This window comes from Atractosteus spatula, chromosome 28, assembly GCF_055471065.1.
Source record: "Atractosteus spatula isolate fAtrSpa1 chromosome 28, fAtrSpa1.hap1, whole genome shotgun sequence".
NCBI lineage: Eukaryota > Metazoa > Chordata > Actinopteri > Semionotiformes > Lepisosteidae > Atractosteus > Atractosteus spatula.
The window spans coordinates 11,366,033-11,387,853 of NC_142733.1; the positions used below are offsets into that span (position 1 = coordinate 11,366,033).

At 39.2% G+C, this 21,821-nt stretch overlaps 1 protein-coding gene across 1 annotated transcript in view; it reads left to right on the forward strand.

Moving 5' to 3' along the window:
- The window catches only part of LOC148814047 (receptor-type tyrosine-protein phosphatase S-like), a 320,468-nt gene that overhangs the window by 216,070 nt on the left and 82,577 nt on the right, over positions 1-21,821 (forward strand). Inside the window, exons 8-14 of the mRNA XM_088907841.1 lie at positions 3,932-4,201; positions 4,716-5,297; positions 5,785-5,921; positions 7,174-7,318; positions 15,975-16,280; positions 19,310-19,503; positions 20,194-20,220. Of these exons, the coding sequence (XP_088763967.1) occupies positions 3,932-4,201; positions 4,716-5,297; positions 5,785-5,921; positions 7,174-7,318; positions 15,975-16,280; positions 19,310-19,503; positions 20,194-20,220 (1,661 nt within the window). The remainder of the gene's footprint in view (positions 1-3,931; positions 4,202-4,715; positions 5,298-5,784; positions 5,922-7,173; positions 7,319-15,974; positions 16,281-19,309; positions 19,504-20,193; positions 20,221-21,821) is intronic.

Consider the following 21,821-nt stretch of genomic DNA (forward strand, 5'->3'; position numbering starts at 1 on the left):
CCATTCTCAGTGAAGAGACAAAACATCAGAAGCAGAACCAAGCAGCCCTGAGATGTTTCCCACTAACTGAGTATGTATCTGAAAATGTCCACCTGTCACACCACAGGTGACTGAGGTTTATTGGAGCAACCCTGTTAGCTTGCTCACCTCCTGTTAATGCAACTCTTACAAGAACTTGTACAAAGTGCTGTCAGTCCTCCACTGTAGAAACACTCCAACATGTGCCTGTTTTCTGCACTCCCCATTCAGGAGCCAGTATTGCAGTTAAAGTGTTCCAGTAAATGATACAGCTACCATTAACGGATTTCAAAGAAATGGCAAACATTGCAATTAAATCACACTTTCTGTTATTAAATTTAAAGGAAAAAATAAGGAACTAATACAATAAAGGTGGATGTTTACACCAGTCTGAATGAAAACACGTTTTGAGCTACCCAACAATTATAAATTCTACATCCATTCATTTATGGATATTTTTCAAACAATATAAGTAAGAAAGACTCTACTACGAAGTAATGATTTGTTTATGATGAGTGGGTCAAGGTACTTTTACTTCATTTAAATGGAATTAAGAAGGTGTTTTTGACTTTTATTGGAATGTTAACTCATTCATGAGTTATATTATATTCATGAAAAAAATACATTTTAAATCTGGACATTAAATACATCTGGACAAATTTTGAAGAGATTAGTCTTTGTGATTACTTGAAAATAATCATAATCAAACAATCATCAATAATTTACTTTTAAGTTTTAAAATCAGAGTAAGAAAATGTTGTAAGATAAATTCTTTAAAAAACAAAATTATTTTTGGTTGGTTAAAGACCAGTTATAAATTATCACTAATAAAAAATGCAAACACACATCAAATAAAAAAACTGCCTTATTGAGAATTCAGCAGCACAAAAAAATCACACCGCCTTGAAATTTGAGTAAAAAAGGCTGCTGGTTTCATGTTGCACTAAATGTTGTTAAAAACATGTATATTCTATACAAGTGAAATCACAAAGAGTTCTTCCGTTTCGAAAGTGTGTTGACACAGCTGGGGTTAAAACATTTTAAAGGACAGAGTGTGTTACTTTATTGCTCAGCTACGCACTGTAGATGAAAGGAAGCTGGTGAACCATATACAACAGGGATAGATATATAATGTGAAGCGATGCTGCTTAATGTGTATGACTTGGCATTGAGAAGCTACTTTTAAAGGTGCTACATAAAATACAGTTTATTACTATTAGATTTCTTTTTGGCACATATATTGTATATTGTACTCTATATACTGTACCTATCAATTTCCATGTATTCTGTATCTGCTTCAAACAGAGATCCAAAGAATGTTATTTTTAAAATCCACTTTCTTTGTCAGAAGTACATGAAGTCTGAGCACTGAAACCCATTCAGGGTTATTTTACTGTGCGACTCGGTTCTTGTCCACAAGACCAAGAGAGAAAGAGTGATCTCCTTTCAAGCCCTGATGTGTGAGACCGAGTTCCCACTGAAAACATGCTTTAATTTCTTTTGTTTAATTGGAAATCACAGTCTCCTTCCTCTCTCTCCTCTCCCTCTCCCTCTCCCTGCACCCCCTCCCCCAACATGAGTATTTCTCGGCGTGAGTGGATTGAGTCAGCTGTCCTGTCTGCCGCCTTGCTGCTTGCGTCTTGTTCTGCCTCTTGTCTTGTGTGTGCGTCTCCTGTCCTCCCAGTCCGTCTGTCTGTCTCTAACCCCCCTCCTGACCCCCCTCCACCTGTTTACATTCAATCTGTCTGCATGACGAGTCCGTCCCACCTCACCTCCCCCCAGACACTTTCCAGCTCCTTCTTTACCTGCCTCTCACCTCTGACGCAGACATCAATGATTTTACACAGCTCTGTGCACATTAACCGCAAAAGAAAGGGTATTTCCTCAATTGCTTTGAGCTGACTTTTTAAATTAAATTAATCTTTAAGTGCTAATTGATTGATTAGCCCCATAAATAATAATTCCAAGGGAAATATGGGAAAGACGGTTTTAGATGTTTTTGAGCATTAGACTCTGTCTGGAAGACTCTTCTGCAGTGAATTATGGGAGGTGTGATCCATCCTGTAACAGCTCTTTTAACTACTGCCAAAAGAATTAGATTGATTGCTTTTAAAAAATCTGGATTTTTGCATGAAATAAAAAACGGTCAGAATCCAAATCTAACTCTAAAAATTAATCAGAAGAAACCTGGTTTTAGAGCAGGTTTAGTTTATGAGAAAGAACAATGCTATACAATGTGATGAAAAATGCCTTTGCTCTTATTTCTTTGAATAGTGTTTTTATAGACATGTATATAGGAGGATATAGAAAACATGTACAGTATGTTGTAGATACAGGACTATAAATGAAAATTTGATTATTTGACAGATTCAAAATATCATGGTACAACAGAGTTTTTCAATTAATGTTTTTAGCAAATTGGAGACAAAAGGCTACCTGAAATATTGATTTAGTTGTGGTCACAACCTCATTCTGTTCTTTTTAATTACCACGCCAGTACAGAGTAATCCTGTAAGAAGTCAAACCTGTTCACGCGTAGCCCTGTCCCCGGTGATGAGAGTGGGGATGTTAGATGTCCTGTAAGGAGCAGGTGATCGCAAGCCTGCAGAAGGGAAGTGTGAGACTGTCACCTGATAAACACCTGGGAGAGTTTCTTGGCCTGCCAGAGCCGTGTAAATGTGCCTCCATGAGCCTTCCCATCACACGCCCGGCCATTTCTATTCCCCTGCTTAGGTCTGAAAGCTGCATCTACTTCTCTGGAGCAGAGATGCACAACCTTTTGTAAATGTAGTCAAGCATTTTCTATCCATTTTATTCTTCTTTTGTTTGTTTATGGTATGCTATTTTATGACTACAAGTACTATTACTATTTCTAGTATTACTTTCTATATGTATTTATTTTCTGTTACTCTGCCAGGGTGTGATGTGACAATGTGCTCCAGTCACATTGGGTCACATCAGCTGGAGGAAAAAAAAAACTTAAAACAGCATTGAAGTGGGTTTTCCCCTCCTCCCTCTTCCCACTCCCTCTCTCTTTCTTCCCCAGCCTCCTTCCTTTCTTTCTCTTTTTCTCTCCAATCTTCGTCTGGGCATGCTAGCGACCCTTCAGTTATATTCCTCTATGCATTTTATCTCTATTTCTCTCTTATTTTTTATTGTTTATTTTACCTACTATGCATGATGTCTGTGGAACTGATAGCTGCATCTATCAATGGAACCGTGTCAGATCTTAAAACGGCTTTGTCCAGTCAATCTACCCTGAACCACAAAAATTTGATTAAAGTTTCTCATCTTTAGTCCTAGTGGGATAGCAAGCAAATCATTCTGTGAGCAGCTCTGAGATTAAAACACAGGTCTGCTTACTTGCATACGTGTTAACAACAGAAGATTACTCCTGTTAGTGGGGATGATTGGTAGAAAGGAATCAGAACACACAACATCAGGCACTCCTTTGACACCACTTCCTGTCCAAGGGCCAGCCCAACTGAATGCCCATTTCTGGTTGGATGAGAAGTTTCAGGTGAAGGACGTTGCTGGTGCTGTGTGGCAGTAGACTGTTGGTACAAAATGATAATGATAATGGCATATTATCGTTTAGGTCTTTCTAAGAAGTGGGGTGGTCCTGATTTAGTTGTTTAATAAGCAATGAATAATGGAATTAAAAAGATGAGAAACTAGTAATAGATTTTTGTGTATTTAAATGTGCTGTGATGGGTCAAATATTGGTCAATGGAACCTTGTTGCTATGAATTGTTGCTTTAATGTCAATATTTCTTGTTGGTGAAGCAATTTTGTTAGTTTAGTCTTTTATTGATTTAATTTGTTTTTAATTTTATGTTTTTAGGGCCACCCTCAAAACACGGCTCACTTTCCTCTGCTTGTTTTGTTACCTTTCTCTTTTTCTCCCTGCCAGTCCGCCGGGTGCCACCCAGATTCTCCATCATGCCCACCAGTCACGAGATCATGCCCGGGGGCAGCGTCAACATCACCTGCGTGGCGGTGGGCTCCCCCATGCCCTACGTCAAGTGGATGCTGGGAGCCGAAGACCTGACTCCGGAAGACGAGATGCCTGTAGGACGTAACGTGCTGGAGCTGAACAGTGTCAGGGAATCTGCCAACTACACCTGCGTGGCTCTGTCCAGCCTTGGAGTCATTGAGGCTGTAGCACAGATTACTGTCAAGTGTAAGACCAGTCTGCACATTGGAAACCTCTTTTTTCTGGAATAGTTGCAAATCTGTAGAAAACGAGTTCCTTTCCTTTTATTTACTGAGCAAGCCAGTTGCCAGGATCTAGTAAAAACATAAATAATACTTTCCTACAGATAGCTGAAGTTTTTGCATACTAGTAAGCTGTATGTGGACGATTTATTTTTTATTGCTATTTTATTTTGTAGCTCAAGTTTAGAAAGCCCTTCTGTCTTTAATAATTTAAGTTTTATTTCTCTTACTAATAATGATTTTATTTCTCATTCTGTTTCTTTAGAAAGAAGGCAAATTCTGAACATGTATCAGCCAGTCTAAATCCAGTGTTATAGAAAAGTGTTTTTAAACAGTTGTTTCTTCCTAAGGCTGTATTACAGGAAAATAAAAAGGAATTGAGCTCAGGAAGAGTCGCAGTTCCAGATGGGGCTTGTTCTTGCCATGTGTGAATCCCTTTTGGGGATGATGTCATTTTTTATGTTCTTCTTTCACCCCAGCACTGCCTAAGCCTCCAGGGACTCCTATTGTGACCGAAACCACAGCAACCAGTATCACCATCACCTGGGATTCAGGCAACCCTGACCCTGTCTCGTACTACATCATCCAGTACCGCGGCAAGCAGGTGGACAGCAAGTTTGAGACCGTAGATGGCATCACCACCACCCGCTACAGCATCGGAGGGCTTAGCCCGAACACCGAGTACGAGATCCGAGTGTCTGCTGTCAACACCATCGGTCAGGGTCCCCCCAGCGAACCTGTGGAGGCCCGCACAGGAGAACAGGCCCCTGCCAGCCCCCCACGCAACATCCAGGCCCGCATCATTAGTCCGAACACCATGATGGTGAGATGGGACGAGCCCGAGGAGCCTAATGGGCAGATCAAAGGGTACCGTGTGTATTACACCATGGACCCCTCCAAGCCCATGAGCCTCTGGCAGATTCACAACGTGCAGGACAGCGTCATCACCACCGTGCAGAGTCTGGTGCCCTCCGAGACGTACACGATCCGGGTGCTGGCTTTCACCTCTGTGGGAGACGGCCCGTTCTCCGACCCCATTCACGTGAAGGTCCTGCAGGGAGGTGAGAGCAGCAGCGGCCTTCTCCTGCTGCCACAGGGGGGGTGTTCGTGCGACTCAGGAAATAAGGAGGACGGGCAATCATACAGGGGACAAGTACAATCCTGGGTGGAAAAAAGAAAAAATAATCTTGTATTTCTATATAATTGCATGAAGATATACATGTATTTACTTATGTATGCATACAAGTATACAGTACATGCAAGTATGCTTTATATTTATATAGTTTTGTGTATGAGACAGAAATCTTTGTGTGGACTGCAGAATATTTTTATTTGATAAGCTTTTCAGAGTATCCAAATGGGTTTGTTGCTGTTAAAAAGCAACGGGATGAAGCAAAATACAAATAAATTCAGCATTTTAACAACTATCAGTATTCTGCTGGTGCAGCTGATTTGCAGTTTTAACTGTGCAGCTATATGAGCCTAGCATACATTAGGATACTTTCGTGATTAACATGGAGCTTTTTATTTTTTGATGCTTTACACAAGTGCCGGGACAGCCAGCTAAATTCCAAGTAGGAGCAGTTTCTGCCAATAGCATTGAGCTGACCTGGGAGCCAGCCTATGATAAGGAAGGGATCATCACCTATGAGCTGCACTACAAAGAGGGCAAGTTTGGAACTGAGGTAAAGCAGTTTTACTTTTCCTTTTGATGTCTTGGTGGCTCTAGACATCAAAGGACAATGGTGCTCTGCTCTAGTATCTGCTTCTCATTTTCTTGCATTTCTCTGTCAGTTCTTTTAAAATTATAGTAATCCCTTGTCAACTGCGAGGTTTACATTTTTCCACGGTAGATAAATTCACGCTTGGTAAACATCAGACCTTATGGGAAACACAGGATTAGGGGAACTGTCATGATTCAACATACTGTATTAAAGTCTCTGTTGCATTTTATTCACCTATATTAAAGTAAAACATGACATTGGAGTGAAGAAAAGCACAATATATTTTGGAAATTAAATTGTATGGATAGTTTTTAAATGAGTATCTGGCATAATTCTTACCTCTATTGCTATGATAATGCCCATGTAGTTTGAAAGGGTAGACAGAAAATTCCACCCAGAGGCTCAAAACCAATTAAGGTAAATTTGTAAATATCAAGGTATTACTGTATATACTGTAGTACATCTGCATTGAGTATAACATATGTCTTCTGTTGTCTTTACTTAATCTTTGGTTTTATGCAGTAAGATTGCAAATGATAGAAGGCCTTTCTGACCATCTATTTTGTAAGGTGTTTAATTCATCCAGCCATTTCTTGAAGGAAACATTGAATTTCATTGAATTTCAGTGCAATAAGCAATTTAATTACAGTAATAACCCACAGAACCTTTGTGCAGACAAAAATATTTGTTGACACCTTTCATTTGGTACACTAATTTAATATACATACATTACTCCAACTTAAGTATTTACTCCTTCTTATAGAATCCTGGTGGATCGTAGCATACAATAGCACATCCAAGTTAATTTACTGATTTCAAACAGATTCTTATCATTGCAGCACTGTAGTGCTGAGTTCTCCCTGTCTGAATGCAGTTCATTCACCCACCTAATATTTTTAAATCACCTTCAGGAAGAATCAGATTGAAAACATTGAGAAGGCAATGCTGAAATAAGTACTGTTTCAGTACTTGGCACTCACTCTTATTGAAGCAGCGGTGTGAAATGATCATATGAAACAGTTGATCCCTGTATGTGTGCAGTATAAGAGGATAGCTGTAGAATAGGATTTGGTTTTACCTGGATTAGCCTCTTACAATAAAAAGGTGTGTACTGCCGTATCTTTGCTCTCTAATGGGTGATTTTTTTTATTTGGGGTGTGATAGAGGGGGTTTTACTGTAATATTGCAGCATTATGTTTTCCTTTCTGAACAGGTCGTCAAAACATTTGGCCCCACTTCTTCTTATACTGTAGAAGGCCTGCGAGCCAACACTGAGTACTTCTTTTCACTGGCAGCCATCTCTGACAAGGGGATTGGCGCGTTCACCAATGAAATATCACAGAAAACGTCCCAGGCCAGTACGTTGCCCCTTCTTTTTCTACTTTCTCTTTTTGCTTTAAAGATGCCTGAGAGAGGTGATGTTGGGATACACACCTAGAATGCATTCATACCAAAATATGCTGTTCCTTTTAACTCAAAGGGCACATGTAACTCCAAGTCAGGAAATTAAAACGATAAATCTTAACTTTTTTTTTTCTTTTATTGAAGCAAGGGAGGTTCTCAGCTCATGGCCAGAAAATAGCTGAAGAAAATGCTTTTTTTCCCCATAGTGTTTGAATTGTGCTTATTGGACACTGCCAAAATGTCATGCCTAAAGAAAAATATCAAGTTAATGTTGTCCACAGAAAAGTACTTTTAATATTCAGTATAGAAATTACTTTTCCTTCCTGGAAATAATGTTTATTTCACTATAGGCAGCTGTTCAGGAATATATAATAGGAAAAGTCAAATTTAGTGCTTAAAATTATATGTTGTCAGCCATCTTTTCTACATCCATTGACAAAAAATGTATGCATCCCAACATCTCTTGTCTTGGACTGAAGGTGTGTTGATTTGAACCCTGATCTTAAACTGAACTGAATATTAATTTTGCCTCTTGATCACTGTCAGGTTGAAAATGATAAGGTGATGGCTGGCGATGTTCATTTTTTTTTTCAAAGAAAAGGTTTAGCCATAGTAACAAATAGTAATCAAATGTCTGACCATTGTGTTTAGTTTAATGGATTATAATAATGTGCCTCCATTTTAAGGGAAGATTTCACTGGCTGTGGATGCCTCAACCAACGTTTCTTGTATTCCTTTGGTTGTTTTTCTTTGAGTTACGTGTTTCTGTGTGTTATATCCTACCAAAAACAAATGTGCTTATGTGAAGAGGTTGATTCCAGACAAGAGCAGTGATTTTTTTTCTTTTTTTCACAGCAAGTGCACTTTTTCTTGTTACTGAAACCCACAAATTTCATTGCTCTAGACTTCCATGACTTTCTGAAGCACTTACCTGTGTAGGGATGGTAGGAAAGTAGACATTCTTCCTGTAACGAGAAGGGCAGCTTTGTTTAGATGCCTCTGGTGAAGGAAAATGCCAACAAGCTCTTTCTTCCCATGGCCAGTGCCTACAGAATGACCCCCCCTGAGCCAAGCACTGACCACCTCACTGCCTTAACACACCTTTTGAAACCTTGCAACGATTTGGATGATGCTAACAACCGTCTTGCCAAAGGAATGCTGAACTCTTGTCAAGTAGGAGGCAGATCAATGTTATTCCCCATTATTTATGAAGGCCATTTGCTCATTCCCTCAATTTTGCCTATACGTTAGAAACATATTATAAAATTACATTTTGCAAAATATACTGTACTCCCTTAATCAAAAAATGCTGGAAAATTGGAAATATTTATAATGGCATGGTGTATTTGCTTCTGTTTTTTAAGTCACCCTTTCAATCATGTAGTTTATTTAGTTGCCTTTCCAGTTACCTTTAGTTCATTCACAAGGAATCTGAACTGCCACTTCCTGAACTGAAGGAAAATAACACAAACTTAGAATATATACCACTGTAAAATCTGTATGGTTCAACAAACAAAAATAAATATTGCTGGAGGCGGTGGAGGCCTGTACTATGTGTGTCTATATGTAGAATATGCTTTCAACATTTGTTTCTTTCCTGCATGAGTGATATCCTTTAGGCACAGTGGTGCAGCTCAGTTCTTCCAATTTCCAAGTAATTGTACTTGAATTACAGAACAGTTGAGAGGGAAGGATGTTCAGGGGGTATCATTCATGTGCCATTGCAGTTGGCATAAGTAGGAAAAAGAACACTCTCCTATCAAAGTCCGAGGAAGACATCTTCATTCGTTCCGCCCTTCCTGAGGGCCAGGTGTTGGGGTTTTCCTTCTGGGGAGTGCTCACATGTTTCCATGTTGAATGTGAATGCAAGAGGGAAGTCATGGTAGTGGGAGGCCTCTTTAACACATTCCTGTTTCTACCAGCCCGATGGGGGAAAACACTGTCGACCCCAGTCTTCACCATTACTAGCTTGTAGCAGATGTAAAAGTGTCAAATGGTTCAGCTGCATGTGTCACTCCAACAAGGCACAACTTTTTAATTGGGAGCTCTAGGTAAATATGCACTGCATCCCTGGTTACTGGCAGCTTAGGCATGACCTATGTTGTGTGTTCATCCATCATCTGGCGTTCCTTTGTATGTCTATGTATGTATATACGTGTCATGGTGCCTTTATTTCTGTCTTGCATTGATTCAGAATGGTAGTAGGCACAGACACATGGATTGGATCGGATACACTTTCCTCCGTCTCTTTCTCTCTTTCTCACTCTTCTCTGTTTGAAACTACTCTCCATGGAATGGCTTGACGTCACCTAGCTTTTTACTTTTGTTCTTTGTTTTTTGGAGCGCGTACGGCTCACGTCACATGAGGAACAGCTTGTGGTCTTTGCTGTCGGTTGGTTCTTATGTGACAGTCAGCACAGCACTAAGCAAAATATTGTGAAACAAAATCCATTAAACTAAAGGTAACAGTAAGTATACATGGGGACTTTTTTAGCCCCCTGCTTGAAATGACAGACTCAGATCCTTCAGCCCATTCTTTATTATGCCTTTTTTGATAGTGTGGGGTGATTTTGAAAGTTGGTGACTATTTTGCTATGTAAAGCAAATTCGCAAATCCTGCATTCAAAAATAACATATTGAGCCTATGAAATTTTTTCTAGAAATCAACATAAAATCAAGATTAAAAGTTACAGGTAGTATCAAAACTCTGTTATTTAACTTTCCCTTAAAGCCCGCACAATGTTTTCCGTTAGGAAAGGCAACACAGACAACTTTAAAGATCCAGATATCTGCCTAATGCGTAATGTAAATAAAATTCAGCATCAAGAGATCCTGCCAAACACTGTTAACAGTGATGATAAGGTCAAGGAAAAATCTGTTGTAGCTTCAAGCTTGTGGACAGAGCTATGCTAAGAAACTGTGCTTATACTGTAGCAAAGATGTGTTTTAACAGTAAAATGTATAGTACTCAATTATCAAGGCATATTTGCACAGTGTTTGTTTAACCTGGAATTACTGTTTTTAAAGTGTAATCATCACAACTTATTTTTTCTATGTATCTGTTATTATTATAACCACATTTGCGTACATACTGTATGAATGTGGAACACTGATACATTGTGGTATCTTACCGGTTTGTATAGACTGTACCTACCATATCCTCTTAGAACACATAGTAATATGTATTAGTATTACGCATAGTAATAATGAGTATTTTTTTTCCTTTAGAAGCAGTAATTTGAGAATTTCTCCATATTGTAGGTGTATATATTTCCAGTAGTTACAATATTCTTTATGAAAATAACAGAACGGACAATTCTTTTTTCATCACTCCTTCCTATCACACCACACTATCACTTCCAGCCTTTCAGGAAGGGCAAGTGGCTTTGTTTGAAAGCCTTCAGATAGCAAATTCTCAAAATTAATAGCTACAGATTAATCTTTCCTGGGAAACTGCATTTTTGTGATATGGCTCAAGAGTCTGGCCTCCTGCAGGGGTTAAAATTGTGCTCGTTTTTTCTTATTAAAGAGGTCAGGAAGGTCATTCAGGCTTGGACAGTCATAAAAAATGTCTTATTGATACCTTCAAGGTAAGTGTTGGCTGTTCTCAAGCGGTTTCGCACATCCAGTCCACCTGCTTTAAGCTTTTAATAACATGCAGTCAACAGGCAGCCTTTGGCAAGTCATCTATATTGGTGATTAAACTGCAGAGAGCATGTTTCATTATTTTCTGTTTCTCATAATTATACCTTGTGAACAAAGAGAAAAATAATTATTCAGGAATTGGAGTATCTCATTTGTTTTTACTCTGTTTAAATATGTGATTAAATCCTTGAAAAAAATAATTCATCCACTGAATAACGTTGAAGTGGTTTGTTTGACAGAATTTGATAAAAATTCATAATGATTGAACAAAAATGTGTGCTGTCCGATGGTGTGGCGTGTCTTCCTAATCTGTTGTTCTGAGAACACTACCTTTACCATTCAGAAGTCAAATTTGTGTAAGCAAGGCCAACTCAGAAAAAACAAAGATGAGTCTGTGTAAATAAAAAATTGTATCAGTCAGCAGAAGACACAATTTCAAATTGGGAAATAATTATCAATGTTGCATAAATCAAATCAACTTTTTAAATTGTATTTACCTTTACATAGCCAGAACCATTTTTAAGCATTCTACCAAGTGACATCATTGTCAGACTGCAGTAATAACACAGTCAAAGAGCCACACAGAACACAATAGCAAGGGATTAGGTTAACGTTTATACTAATACAAATCACTGGTAGAGTCAGAGTAAATCTTTAGTGAACATTGTATTCTGCAAATGGTGCTACTCTTCCCTGCTTAAAATGGTTTCACATCACTGGTGGAGAGTGCATTATAGGAGTCTACATGAATGAAGTGGCTGGCACTGTATCATGAATACAGACATGCTTAACTTCACCCCAGTGGTTTTCCTGTGCCTGAGGCCTATGACCGCTAAATGTTCTGGCAGTGTAAGAAACTGCAAATATTCAAGAAGAATGCAGTATCACATATCAGAAATTATTTTCTCTCAAAGAACCAGAGGGTACAAAATGTAAGCTCCCCTGATATAAAACTAATAGAGCTTCATAGTGCAAAATAGACCATGACAATGTAAAGTAGAAATTGTTCTTAAAAAAATATTTTCGTTGCTCCCTTTTCTGACTGAAGTTATAAGGCTGTCATGCCTGTTCTCTGCCTTCTGGCAGTTATACTGCAAGTTCAATTCCTGTGCTTGATACTCTAGGGTACAGCCCTCTTAATTATGAACACACCCCTCAATGGAGCACTGTAGACCTGCTCGGCACACAAGGGGCTTGTACCATCTATAATAAGGGCAAAACATTCGCTGACAGGCTAACCTTCCTTTTCCAAGACAGTCAGATACATTTAAACCATAATATTTTATCTGTGAAAGGCCATTAAAAATGTACAACCAAAAGAAAGAATAAACCAACTCATGCTGCTGTAAGTCTATAACAGTATTACCTACTCAATGAGCAGTGTGGACTGTATTGCGAATGGAAAATGTGTGTTCTGTCAAAAACGGTTATAAGGGTTCAAGATTTTTTATGTGAAGTCAAATGCGATTGGAGGCAGCTATTTATGCAGGCCATTATGCCCACTGAGGGCGAGAATAAATAATATCCACTGTTTGGTCAATTCCAGGCAGCTTTTAGTTTGGGAGAAATGGCTCTTTATTTCAATTTTTTTGGGATAATGGAATAACCTTTTGCTCACCCCTTCAATTTCACCCCCCTTAACTAACAGTTCCTCAGTTCCTACTCTAATCATGTTGTTTGTTTTGTAAATGTGCCTCAGCTCCTCGGCCTGACTGGCCCAGTGTTTCCTCCTCATTGGCACACTAGTTGCTGTTGTGCTAGAGGTTAATATCTGTGGTAGCTAAATTCTCAGTTCTACACAAAGGGAAGATTAACATTTCTGTTCTGCATTTGTGGACAGCAATGATCCTGCATAGCAGCTGCATCTCCAGACTCTGAAAGGCTGTACCATGTTATTGAATGAGTAAAGGTTGATTCAGTTTATGTGTAGTCAAGGTCTAGGGGTGTCCACAAGCAGTGTACAGAGGAGCTTGATTGTCGCAGTGCCTGGGGGTCATCTGCAATAGATGACAGATGTAGCAGGGGAAAATTTGGGCTGGTTTAACCATTGTGTAAAAATAATTAACAGATTAGAATTCAATGTCACAGCATTTTAAGTCATTTTGTCTGCTTCTAATGAAGTGCATGGGGGCCTGTCCTTCATCAGGCACTGAAATTCCCTATATTGTCCCTTGCAGCTCAGATGCTGCCCAGTTGAATGTTATTTCCATGCCTGTGTCGCTGCAGTCTGCTCTTCCAGGAGTGGCTTTTTGTTCCAAAAAAATTCAAACATCCAAATTCTCAATAAAAAAACATTTAGATTTTTTCTATGCATTTCTAGCAATAGAATGGTTTTAAATCATAGATAATCTGGAGAACAAATCAGAACCATTTTCAATTTCTGGAGATCCAGATCCACCCAAAACAAAATAATAAGCATTGACCTTAAAGAGTGGTTTCCTGAATTGAAGTTATGCCCATGAGAAGGTGACAGGGCTGGTGGACGGCTGTGTTATTTGTTAGTGTTACAAACTGTCCTTTAGAGAGAAATGGGGGTAGAACAAGAAGTACAGCTGTTGACAAAGTGAAAGGTCACTCATGGATTTGTAAGTAATAAAATAAATCAATAAAAAAATGAGACATTTTATTTCAGATATTCTTCTTCCGTGATATAGTTGCTGCTGTCGTATGTCTTAATAAAGGCATCCTCATTTATTTCAGCAGGCATTTTTCATTCACTTTTTTTTGTCCAAGCACTTCAAGAATTAAAACCTGAACGTTATAAAATAACTACAATATGTAATTGTATTTTATATCCTTTTTCATTAAAGTCTTTAAAAAATGAAAAACCCAAAAACCTTACGAAATAGTACGGGTTAAAATGAAAAATTCGTAGTCACGTTTGAATTGGTCATTAAAAACCCTGTATTTAAAGCGGGTTTTCCTTTCCTAATATTGAAGAAACCTCTGGAGTGAGGTGCATTAGTTTAGTTTTATCTGTTTCAGACAAGCTAGTTATGTATTCCTGCTCACTTTCATACGCATAGAGGCCTGCAGACCTTTCCTCTAAACAGTCTGTCTATGCTGTGCTATCAGTAGATTTTTCACCTACCATCAGAACAGCCCATAATCACTGGCTTGTGGACACTCTGGACAAAAGCATTTTCAACCCTCTCCCTCTAAACAGCTGGAATAAAATAAAAATGGAAACATTCAATTAGCTTTCTAAACCAAGATTTTTGGATAAGAATCTGTAATTTCCAAAAGTAGCTGCGGGACAGATTGACTTACTGTAGTTCTCAGGAGTACAATACACAGGCCCGAGAGGGAAAGGGTTAAAAAAGACCAAATGCATCTTTGCGTTTGGTAGCTTCTGGTAAGAAAGTCATTAGTTAGTATTTGAAGAAAGCCAGGTACGTATAAATGCAGAAATTGTTTGTGTTTATTTTATTTCTTTTAATTATTATTGTTATTCATTTCCTATTGTTTACTTAACATTTTCTTTCTTTCAGTTTATTTCAGTTGCAATGAAATTAATGTGCCAAATTCCCAGTTTGTTTCATTTTTTTTCCAATGAATGTTTTTGATTTTGTGTTGTTGCTGATGTTAAAGTTTAATTTACTTTAATTTACTTTTCACTGGAGTCCTGAATTTGTTTTATCTTTTTATTTGAATTCATTATTAGAAAATAATAATAATAATAATAATAATAATAATAATAATGATAATATAACGTTTGATGTACGTACAAAAAGGCAACAAGTTCAACCTTAACGATTAAACAACTTAAACCTTTACATATATTACCTTAAAGCTTATAATATCAAAATAAAAAGGCAACAATGATTAATTCAAATAAACCATTAAATAAGGTCCAGAGATTCACTCATTTCATAATATGTAAAATCAGAGTGTTTGCAGAGGGACACTAGTGAATCTTTATAAGCATTAAAAGAGCAATATGCCAAAATTAACCTGCTGTGTGTGAAAAGGACTTTATTCGAGTATAGAGCAAATTGACGTCATAACGTCAAGTAGGACGCCTGACCCTGTTGCCACAGTTATTGCAGAAGCTGAATGTGACCAGGAGAAACATTGAGTGTTTGAGAAAGTAAGCTTGGTCCAAGGCTTTAAGATAGAAGACACAGACAAATTAAGCTTCAGTTGTTGACACTATGAAGCTGGCACTAATGCTCAAGCTCAGACCACAGGTGGGACTGCTGTCATTACCTGAGGTAGAATTACGTAAAGAGCGGCTCTGTTTGACATTGAGGACAGCAACACACACAAAGGAGGGATCTGTGAGTGTTGAGCGAATGGAAGAGAAGAAGCAGGCAATGAGTGTGCTGTAAGAACAGAGTGAAGAAGTGCAGTGGGGCCATACAAACAGTCATTGGACACGATGGGTTCCGTACAAGATATTTGAATTAAAGGAGAAGTGAGAAAAGGAAAGTCTGAAATAAGTGGACTGTCTGAATTCCTGCTAGGACGTTGCTGTGAATCCCTCTGAAGCCGTAGAGGAGGACGGGGGGCAGCTGATGACGAACGCTAGGGACAGTGCGCCTGCTACCCAGTGGACAATTGATTTAGAGACAGTGTGGCTCCTGCCTCTTTCTCTAGGACCCTGCAGACAGGGACTGAGTGTTTATATTGTTTTCAGACACACTTCTGTGTTTTTATTAGTTCCCCCTCTCGGGGTCAATGGATGTTTCTTTCTGTCACAGTACAATTTCACAGCCCCCATAAACTATTACCTGTATAATTTATAAACCCAGTTATATGGGCTCCAATTATTATTGTTATTATTATTATTGTTATTATTAATTTATTGTCCCCTTTCATTTTTTTGCATTTGTCCTAAGTCAGACTCCAGCTTTTTGGTATTTTTTTCCTTTAGTTTTTTTTATCATTTTCTTTATCTCTCCCATCTTTTTTTGTTTTTTGTTTTTTTCACCCTCCCACCCAATTTTCCTCCCTCCTGACCAGAGCCCTCCGCCCCCCCTCAAGACATTAAGTGCTCCAGCTCCAGCTCCACCACCATACTGGTAAGTTGGCGCCCGCCCCCAGCGGACAGCCAGAATGGCGCCCTGGCGGGGTATAGCGTGCGTTACCAGGCTGTGGGAGGAGAGGACAGCAACCCCAAGGAAGTGAGCGACATCCCCCCCTCGACCAGTCAAGTTCTGCTGGAAGGGCTGGAGAAGTGGACGCAGTACCGGGTCTCTGTGGTGGCCTACACCTCCGTGGGGCCCGGCCCGGAGAGCGAGCCCGTCACCATCCGGACAGACGAAGACGGTACTGAACTCGAGCCGCCTCCTTCCACAGATACATGTAGGCAGATGACGTGGTCTGTTAGTTTGTTTGCTATCAGGTGTATTTTTAGACATCTGTAAGTGCCAACACCCAAACTCTTATGCAAAGAGCATGGACAGCCATTCTTATCTTTGAAAACTGCACTTTGTGCTAGGCAACCTAAGAGAATGGAAAATTCAATATACAGTACTTTACATCTCATAACATTATGTTCTACGTCTCATTATGTTCACTTTTAGTGAAGGTCAAAAACTGTTTTTTTTACAGTGTTTTTCTGGCCAGATGGCATATCCCAGTGTCAAACATATAAAGTTATTAAAGGCCTTTTTGTAACAGTACTTTAAATTGTCTGCATTGAGGTCTTTTGAAAATCTTTTGAATCTTAAGAGAAACTCTTTTGCTTGCAGCAAAAATAGGACATTCATCGGTTTCATTTCTTTCGCGCACTCTTAAAGTAAAGTTTGTCCAGGACATTTCTTATGCTGCTCTTTTATTTTTCAATATTGAAATATAGGATGTGGATATCTGCTTCTGTAGGAATCTGGTCCTATAATAGCCAGGCAGTTTGAGGCAGAACATTCTTTTAATGAGTCTGAACTAACTGAAACAACTTGAGGATTCAGTTGCCATGAGGACTGCTATCAGGCAGACCAGAGGTTGGGGAGCTTCTTAGTTTAAGGTGGCAACTATCGATAGATTAGCTGTTTTGTGTGTGTATCTGTAGGTTCGTTATTAAATGAAAGCCACCTCAGATCACAACAGGAAAAATATATCATTTTAGCATTTAATAAAAAGGGATTTTCTGTATCAGGTCCCATAATTCAAAGACCTAAAAAAATTGCATATTAAACTCTTAAGTCCAGGAGAACCACCTGAGTTCTGTAATGTGTTCATCACTGTCGTTGACATGATTCAGTCTGTCTTTTTGCTCACCTGTTCATAAAAGATGTTTGGCCTTCTAACATGCACTAGACTTGGTGAGCACCTCATTGAGAGCTAGTTGTTACTGTAGACAAGTGATATATGAATTAAGAGCATTATGTAATAGTGCTTGGGAGCAATTAAAGAAAGTGTTCAAAGCAAAGGCTTTCCTCTCCGTTTTTGAATTAAATTATTTCAGGTCTGAGGCGATGTTGAAAAAACACCAATCACAAGGCTGTTTGGCTGCTTACATGAGAACCAGCCTTGATGTGCCTGCTGATAGCCTACAACAAGAGCTGCAGCAAACTGAAGCCACCCTTAGCTCAACAGTTGCCATTTATCTGGGACTTTTGCAAATATTGAGATAGGGAGCACATGGTGAAAAGGCAAGGGCTTTTTGATCAAGAAGAAAATAAGGACTGACGTTTTGGTGTGTGCCTTATTTTATTTTTCTCTTGCAAAGAGTAGAGTGATTGATATGTTTGTTATTAAAGCAGTACTGGCTGGTGGCTTCTTGGAAACCTCTGTGGGCTTCATCCTCAGAGGGGGCTCAGAGACTGTGGCCATCAAACCTCCAAAAAAAAATCATTTCATTGGTCTCTGCACGGCCTGTCCTTGCAGCAATAATTAAAGCCATCTAATAAAAGTATAACTCAACTTCTCCCCACTTCCCTGCTTTGACCAGTCTGTCTTTTCACTATGAAAAGGAGTTTCTGAGCTACACTATATAGAGTATATTGTCACCAAAGGGCCAAAACATAATTGTTCTGACCCAAGGCAGGGTACAGAGTGTGTCTGTCTGCCCTCTGATAGACAGGACACCAGTCTGTCCTGGGGCAGACAGAAACAAACACAGACACATTCAGGTTTTCCCAGAAGACAATTAAGTTACCAGTATATTTTTGGACTGTGGGTGGAAACCAGAGCACCTGGAAGAAACCCATACAAACACAGGGAGGACATACAGACTCTATGCAGACAGTACCCCGAGTCTGTAATTGAACCCAGGGCCCCAGCTTGGTGATAACAATACTTAACAGTGCACCACTGTGCTGTGTTTTAGACAATACCACACTTCATTCGAAATATTTTAATGTATTATTTTGGAAGGAAAAAAATGCTGTTCAGAAGCTCAGAAGAAAGTTGTGAAAGAGGTTAAGCCATTCAAGACCAACATGCTTTTGTGAGCAATAGATCATAACACCAGAAGCATATTAAGCCAGAAACCTCTTGTAGAGTCTTGAAAGTTTTTATTGAAAGTAAAATGTGGATGGTTTTGTGCACCTTAACCTCAAAAGCTGCTATCAATTTTGAAGTGAATAACATTTAAGAAAAGTGAAGGCTGCTTGGCCCAGTATAACTGAGAGGGGCCCTGATTTGTATGTACTGTATAATAGTAACCCAGGGATGTGTATCGATTAAAGGAACTTTTATACTGTAGGTAGGTCCTTTTTAGGCCATAAAGGTCCATGGGGAGCAAGGGCCAGCATTTTCTCAACCATCTGACACTGGAGGTGGAGGAGATGTGGTCAGCATCACACTCCAGCCGGCCTGGTACCCCCAGAAGGATTAGCCCCCAGTACTCATTTTGAAAGCAGCCTGAGTGGACTTGGGAGCCGTCTGGAAGGAATTAGAGCTACATCGCTTCCCCTACCTGGGACCTTCCAGTCAGGAGCTAGACACCCTTGCCGTCTGAGCTTCTTGACTCCATGGAAGTTTTTATAGCAGGTTTAAATGAGGAAAGCTGAATTTAAATGCCATATAGTGGTAAACAGTTAAAATTGGGTAGCAATTAACCTGACTAGTTCTGTAATGAGATTAGCATATTTTTTTAATTCATGACTAGCTGTCAGCATGGTAATAGCCTTATTAAAAAAATAATAAGAACATTCTTCTTCTAATTACTGCATTACTTTTTGTAGTTGTTGGGATCTATTATCCATTTAAAATAGTTTAGTTTCTTTTAAGAAATTTGTAGCTGATTGCCATTTGAGATCTCGATTGGAGTCCTTCTGATTTGCCTGGGATTGTGGTGAACGTGTTTAACCCAGCCTGTGCTCTGGAGTCTGAAAGGCTGTTTAACTCCACAGTGCCGGGAGCTCCCCCTCGCAAGGTTGAGGTGGAGGTGATCAACTCGACTGCCCTGAAGGTCACGTGGCGCTCACTGCAGCCTGGGCGCCAGCACGGACAGATCCGGGGGTACCAGGTGCACTACGTGCGGGTGGAGAACGGTGAATCTCGAGGACTGCCCCTCATCAAGGATGTCATGCTGGCAGACGCCCAGGTAGGCTGAGTGAAGGGAAGAGGACTTGTCTAGGAGCAGTGGGTTGAGCACAGTAAAGGCAGCAATCATATCCTGCCAGAAGGGGCATCAGCGCCCCTGCTTGATTTTATCCTTGAGCACACATCAGAGTGGAGTTTGCATGTTCCCAGTGCGTTTGCATTGGCCATTTCTGGGTGTTCCAGCTTTCTCCCATCTCCGGGAATGCCAACAGGGAAGGTTTAATTGGAAACTTGTTTAATTTAGTGGATTTGGGTCCCTTTCAGAGGAGAGCAGCCCCTGGGCTGGCTGTGGATTTCCTCCAGGACAAACAGTGTCTTGTTGATGCCTCCAAGATGCCTTGAATTCTACCTGAAAACAACTAGTTTGCTCAAGGCAAATGGGTGTTAAACAACAGTTTCATATGTTTTCATGTTGTTTTATTGCTAATTTATTGCTAATAGCCAACAGAGCAATACATTCCTTTACATATAAAAATTAAATATCTAAACCTCCTCTCTAACCATTTCATATTCACATCTTTCCTAACATGGGATTTTGTCAAATTCCCATTCCTTGTTTTTTTTTATTTTTGGCTTACCTGTATCTGACCTCAGGACCCTGTGGTCACAGATCACCACTCCTGGTAATTCTCATATTCACTCTCTCCTCTCTTTCCTTTTTTTGCTTCACCCACTCTCTCTTTTGGGTTAGTGGGAAACCGATGATACAGCTGAATATGTAAGTATCGTGTGCTGGGTGTGGTCTTACTGTGGTGAACATGGATACTGTATCCCCTGCTCTTGTTTTTGTTTAGGGAAATTAGGTAAAGAGTTCAATACGATATGATATGATATTTATGTAGAAATATAATGCAATCTAGTCCAAAATCAATGCAAAATGTGTTTCATTCTGTTCTCTTCATTATTATTGAAATGAGCTTAGGTACAAATTGTTCTTTGTTTTAATTGGAACATGAATTTCTAGACAATCTTTTTTTTCTGTTTTTACTGCTTTTCCCATTTACATTTCCCAGTTTTGAGTCTTTTTTTTAGTTTTGAGTCTTAATATCATGTTGCAGGAAAGCACTGGCAGTTTTTTCGTTAATTGATCTCCGTAGTGCTTTTGTAAACTAAGTTCTGTTTTGCATGTGAACCCATTTTAACCATGTCAGTCTGCAAAGCCACTACAAAAGACCAAACTAAGTTAGTTAACATCCCATTAGTTTACAGAGAGTACTTCATGCACTTTTTACCTTTTAATGAAATGGGTTTAAATATTATGCACTGTTGTGTGAAACTCTCACATTGTTTGTGTTGCAATGATTTCAAGGACCTTGAACTCCACCTTTGCAATTGGAGAACAGTGTAAGATGAACTGCGGGACAATTGCAAGAGTAGTTATTAGTATGTTCTAGGGATCGGGGTGGTGACAGAAGTTCAGATGTGTTCACACAACATTGAAGAAAATACTTCCTCTTATTTGTATTCTTTTCTACACTCTGTTAACTGCAAATGCCAATAATAGGAATTGAGCGCTGAAATAAATCATTGAAAAGAATATTTATTATAGGATGCAATATCCATGGGTCACTTTCACATAGGACTTTGTGGTACTTTTGTGTTTCCAGTATATCAGTGTGGTGATTGTCTGTTTTTGATTTGTTTTCTTCCAGTGTAATGTATTTTTAGCCAGAGAGTATGTCTGTAACAAAATCCCTGCCAAAAAACAGAATCCCATTTTTTACCTGTTTTCTAACTGTTGCATTCATTGATATTCCCTGTATGTTTTTCTTCTACCCATTTAAAGTAAAAACAGGACTAGGTAATAGTATCTCTTTACTTTTCTTTAGAATTGGGATTCAAGCATGTTGTAAGTGAAAGGAATTGCTTGATTCCTGACATTTTTTGCAGTGTTCTTCATTTTCAGTGTTTAAGAACAATACAACAATAACATGCCTCATTTTAACAGGCATTTAGCATTCCTTGTGTCTTTGGCTCCCAGTTTCGCAAAACATACCTTCTGGGTGTGGGGTGGTTTTCAATCCTTATTAGACATAATTGCTTAATGTTGTTGCCCCTTGTTATTGTACTCTACATACATCTCAAACATACATTTTGTTTATATGAATATTGATGGGTTCACCTGTTGGCTAAATAAATGCACAGCCTTATAGAGGCATATCAGTTGGTTAACTGCAGGCCTGAAATGCTCATTAAACGAGCTCAAGACTGAGTGATTGGCATCGCCTGTAAACTGTGCTTGAGCGATTGATGAGGCAGAACATTCAGCAGCTGAGAAGTTGAGTGGAAGGAGCTGCCTTGTTTCACCACTGGCAGAGC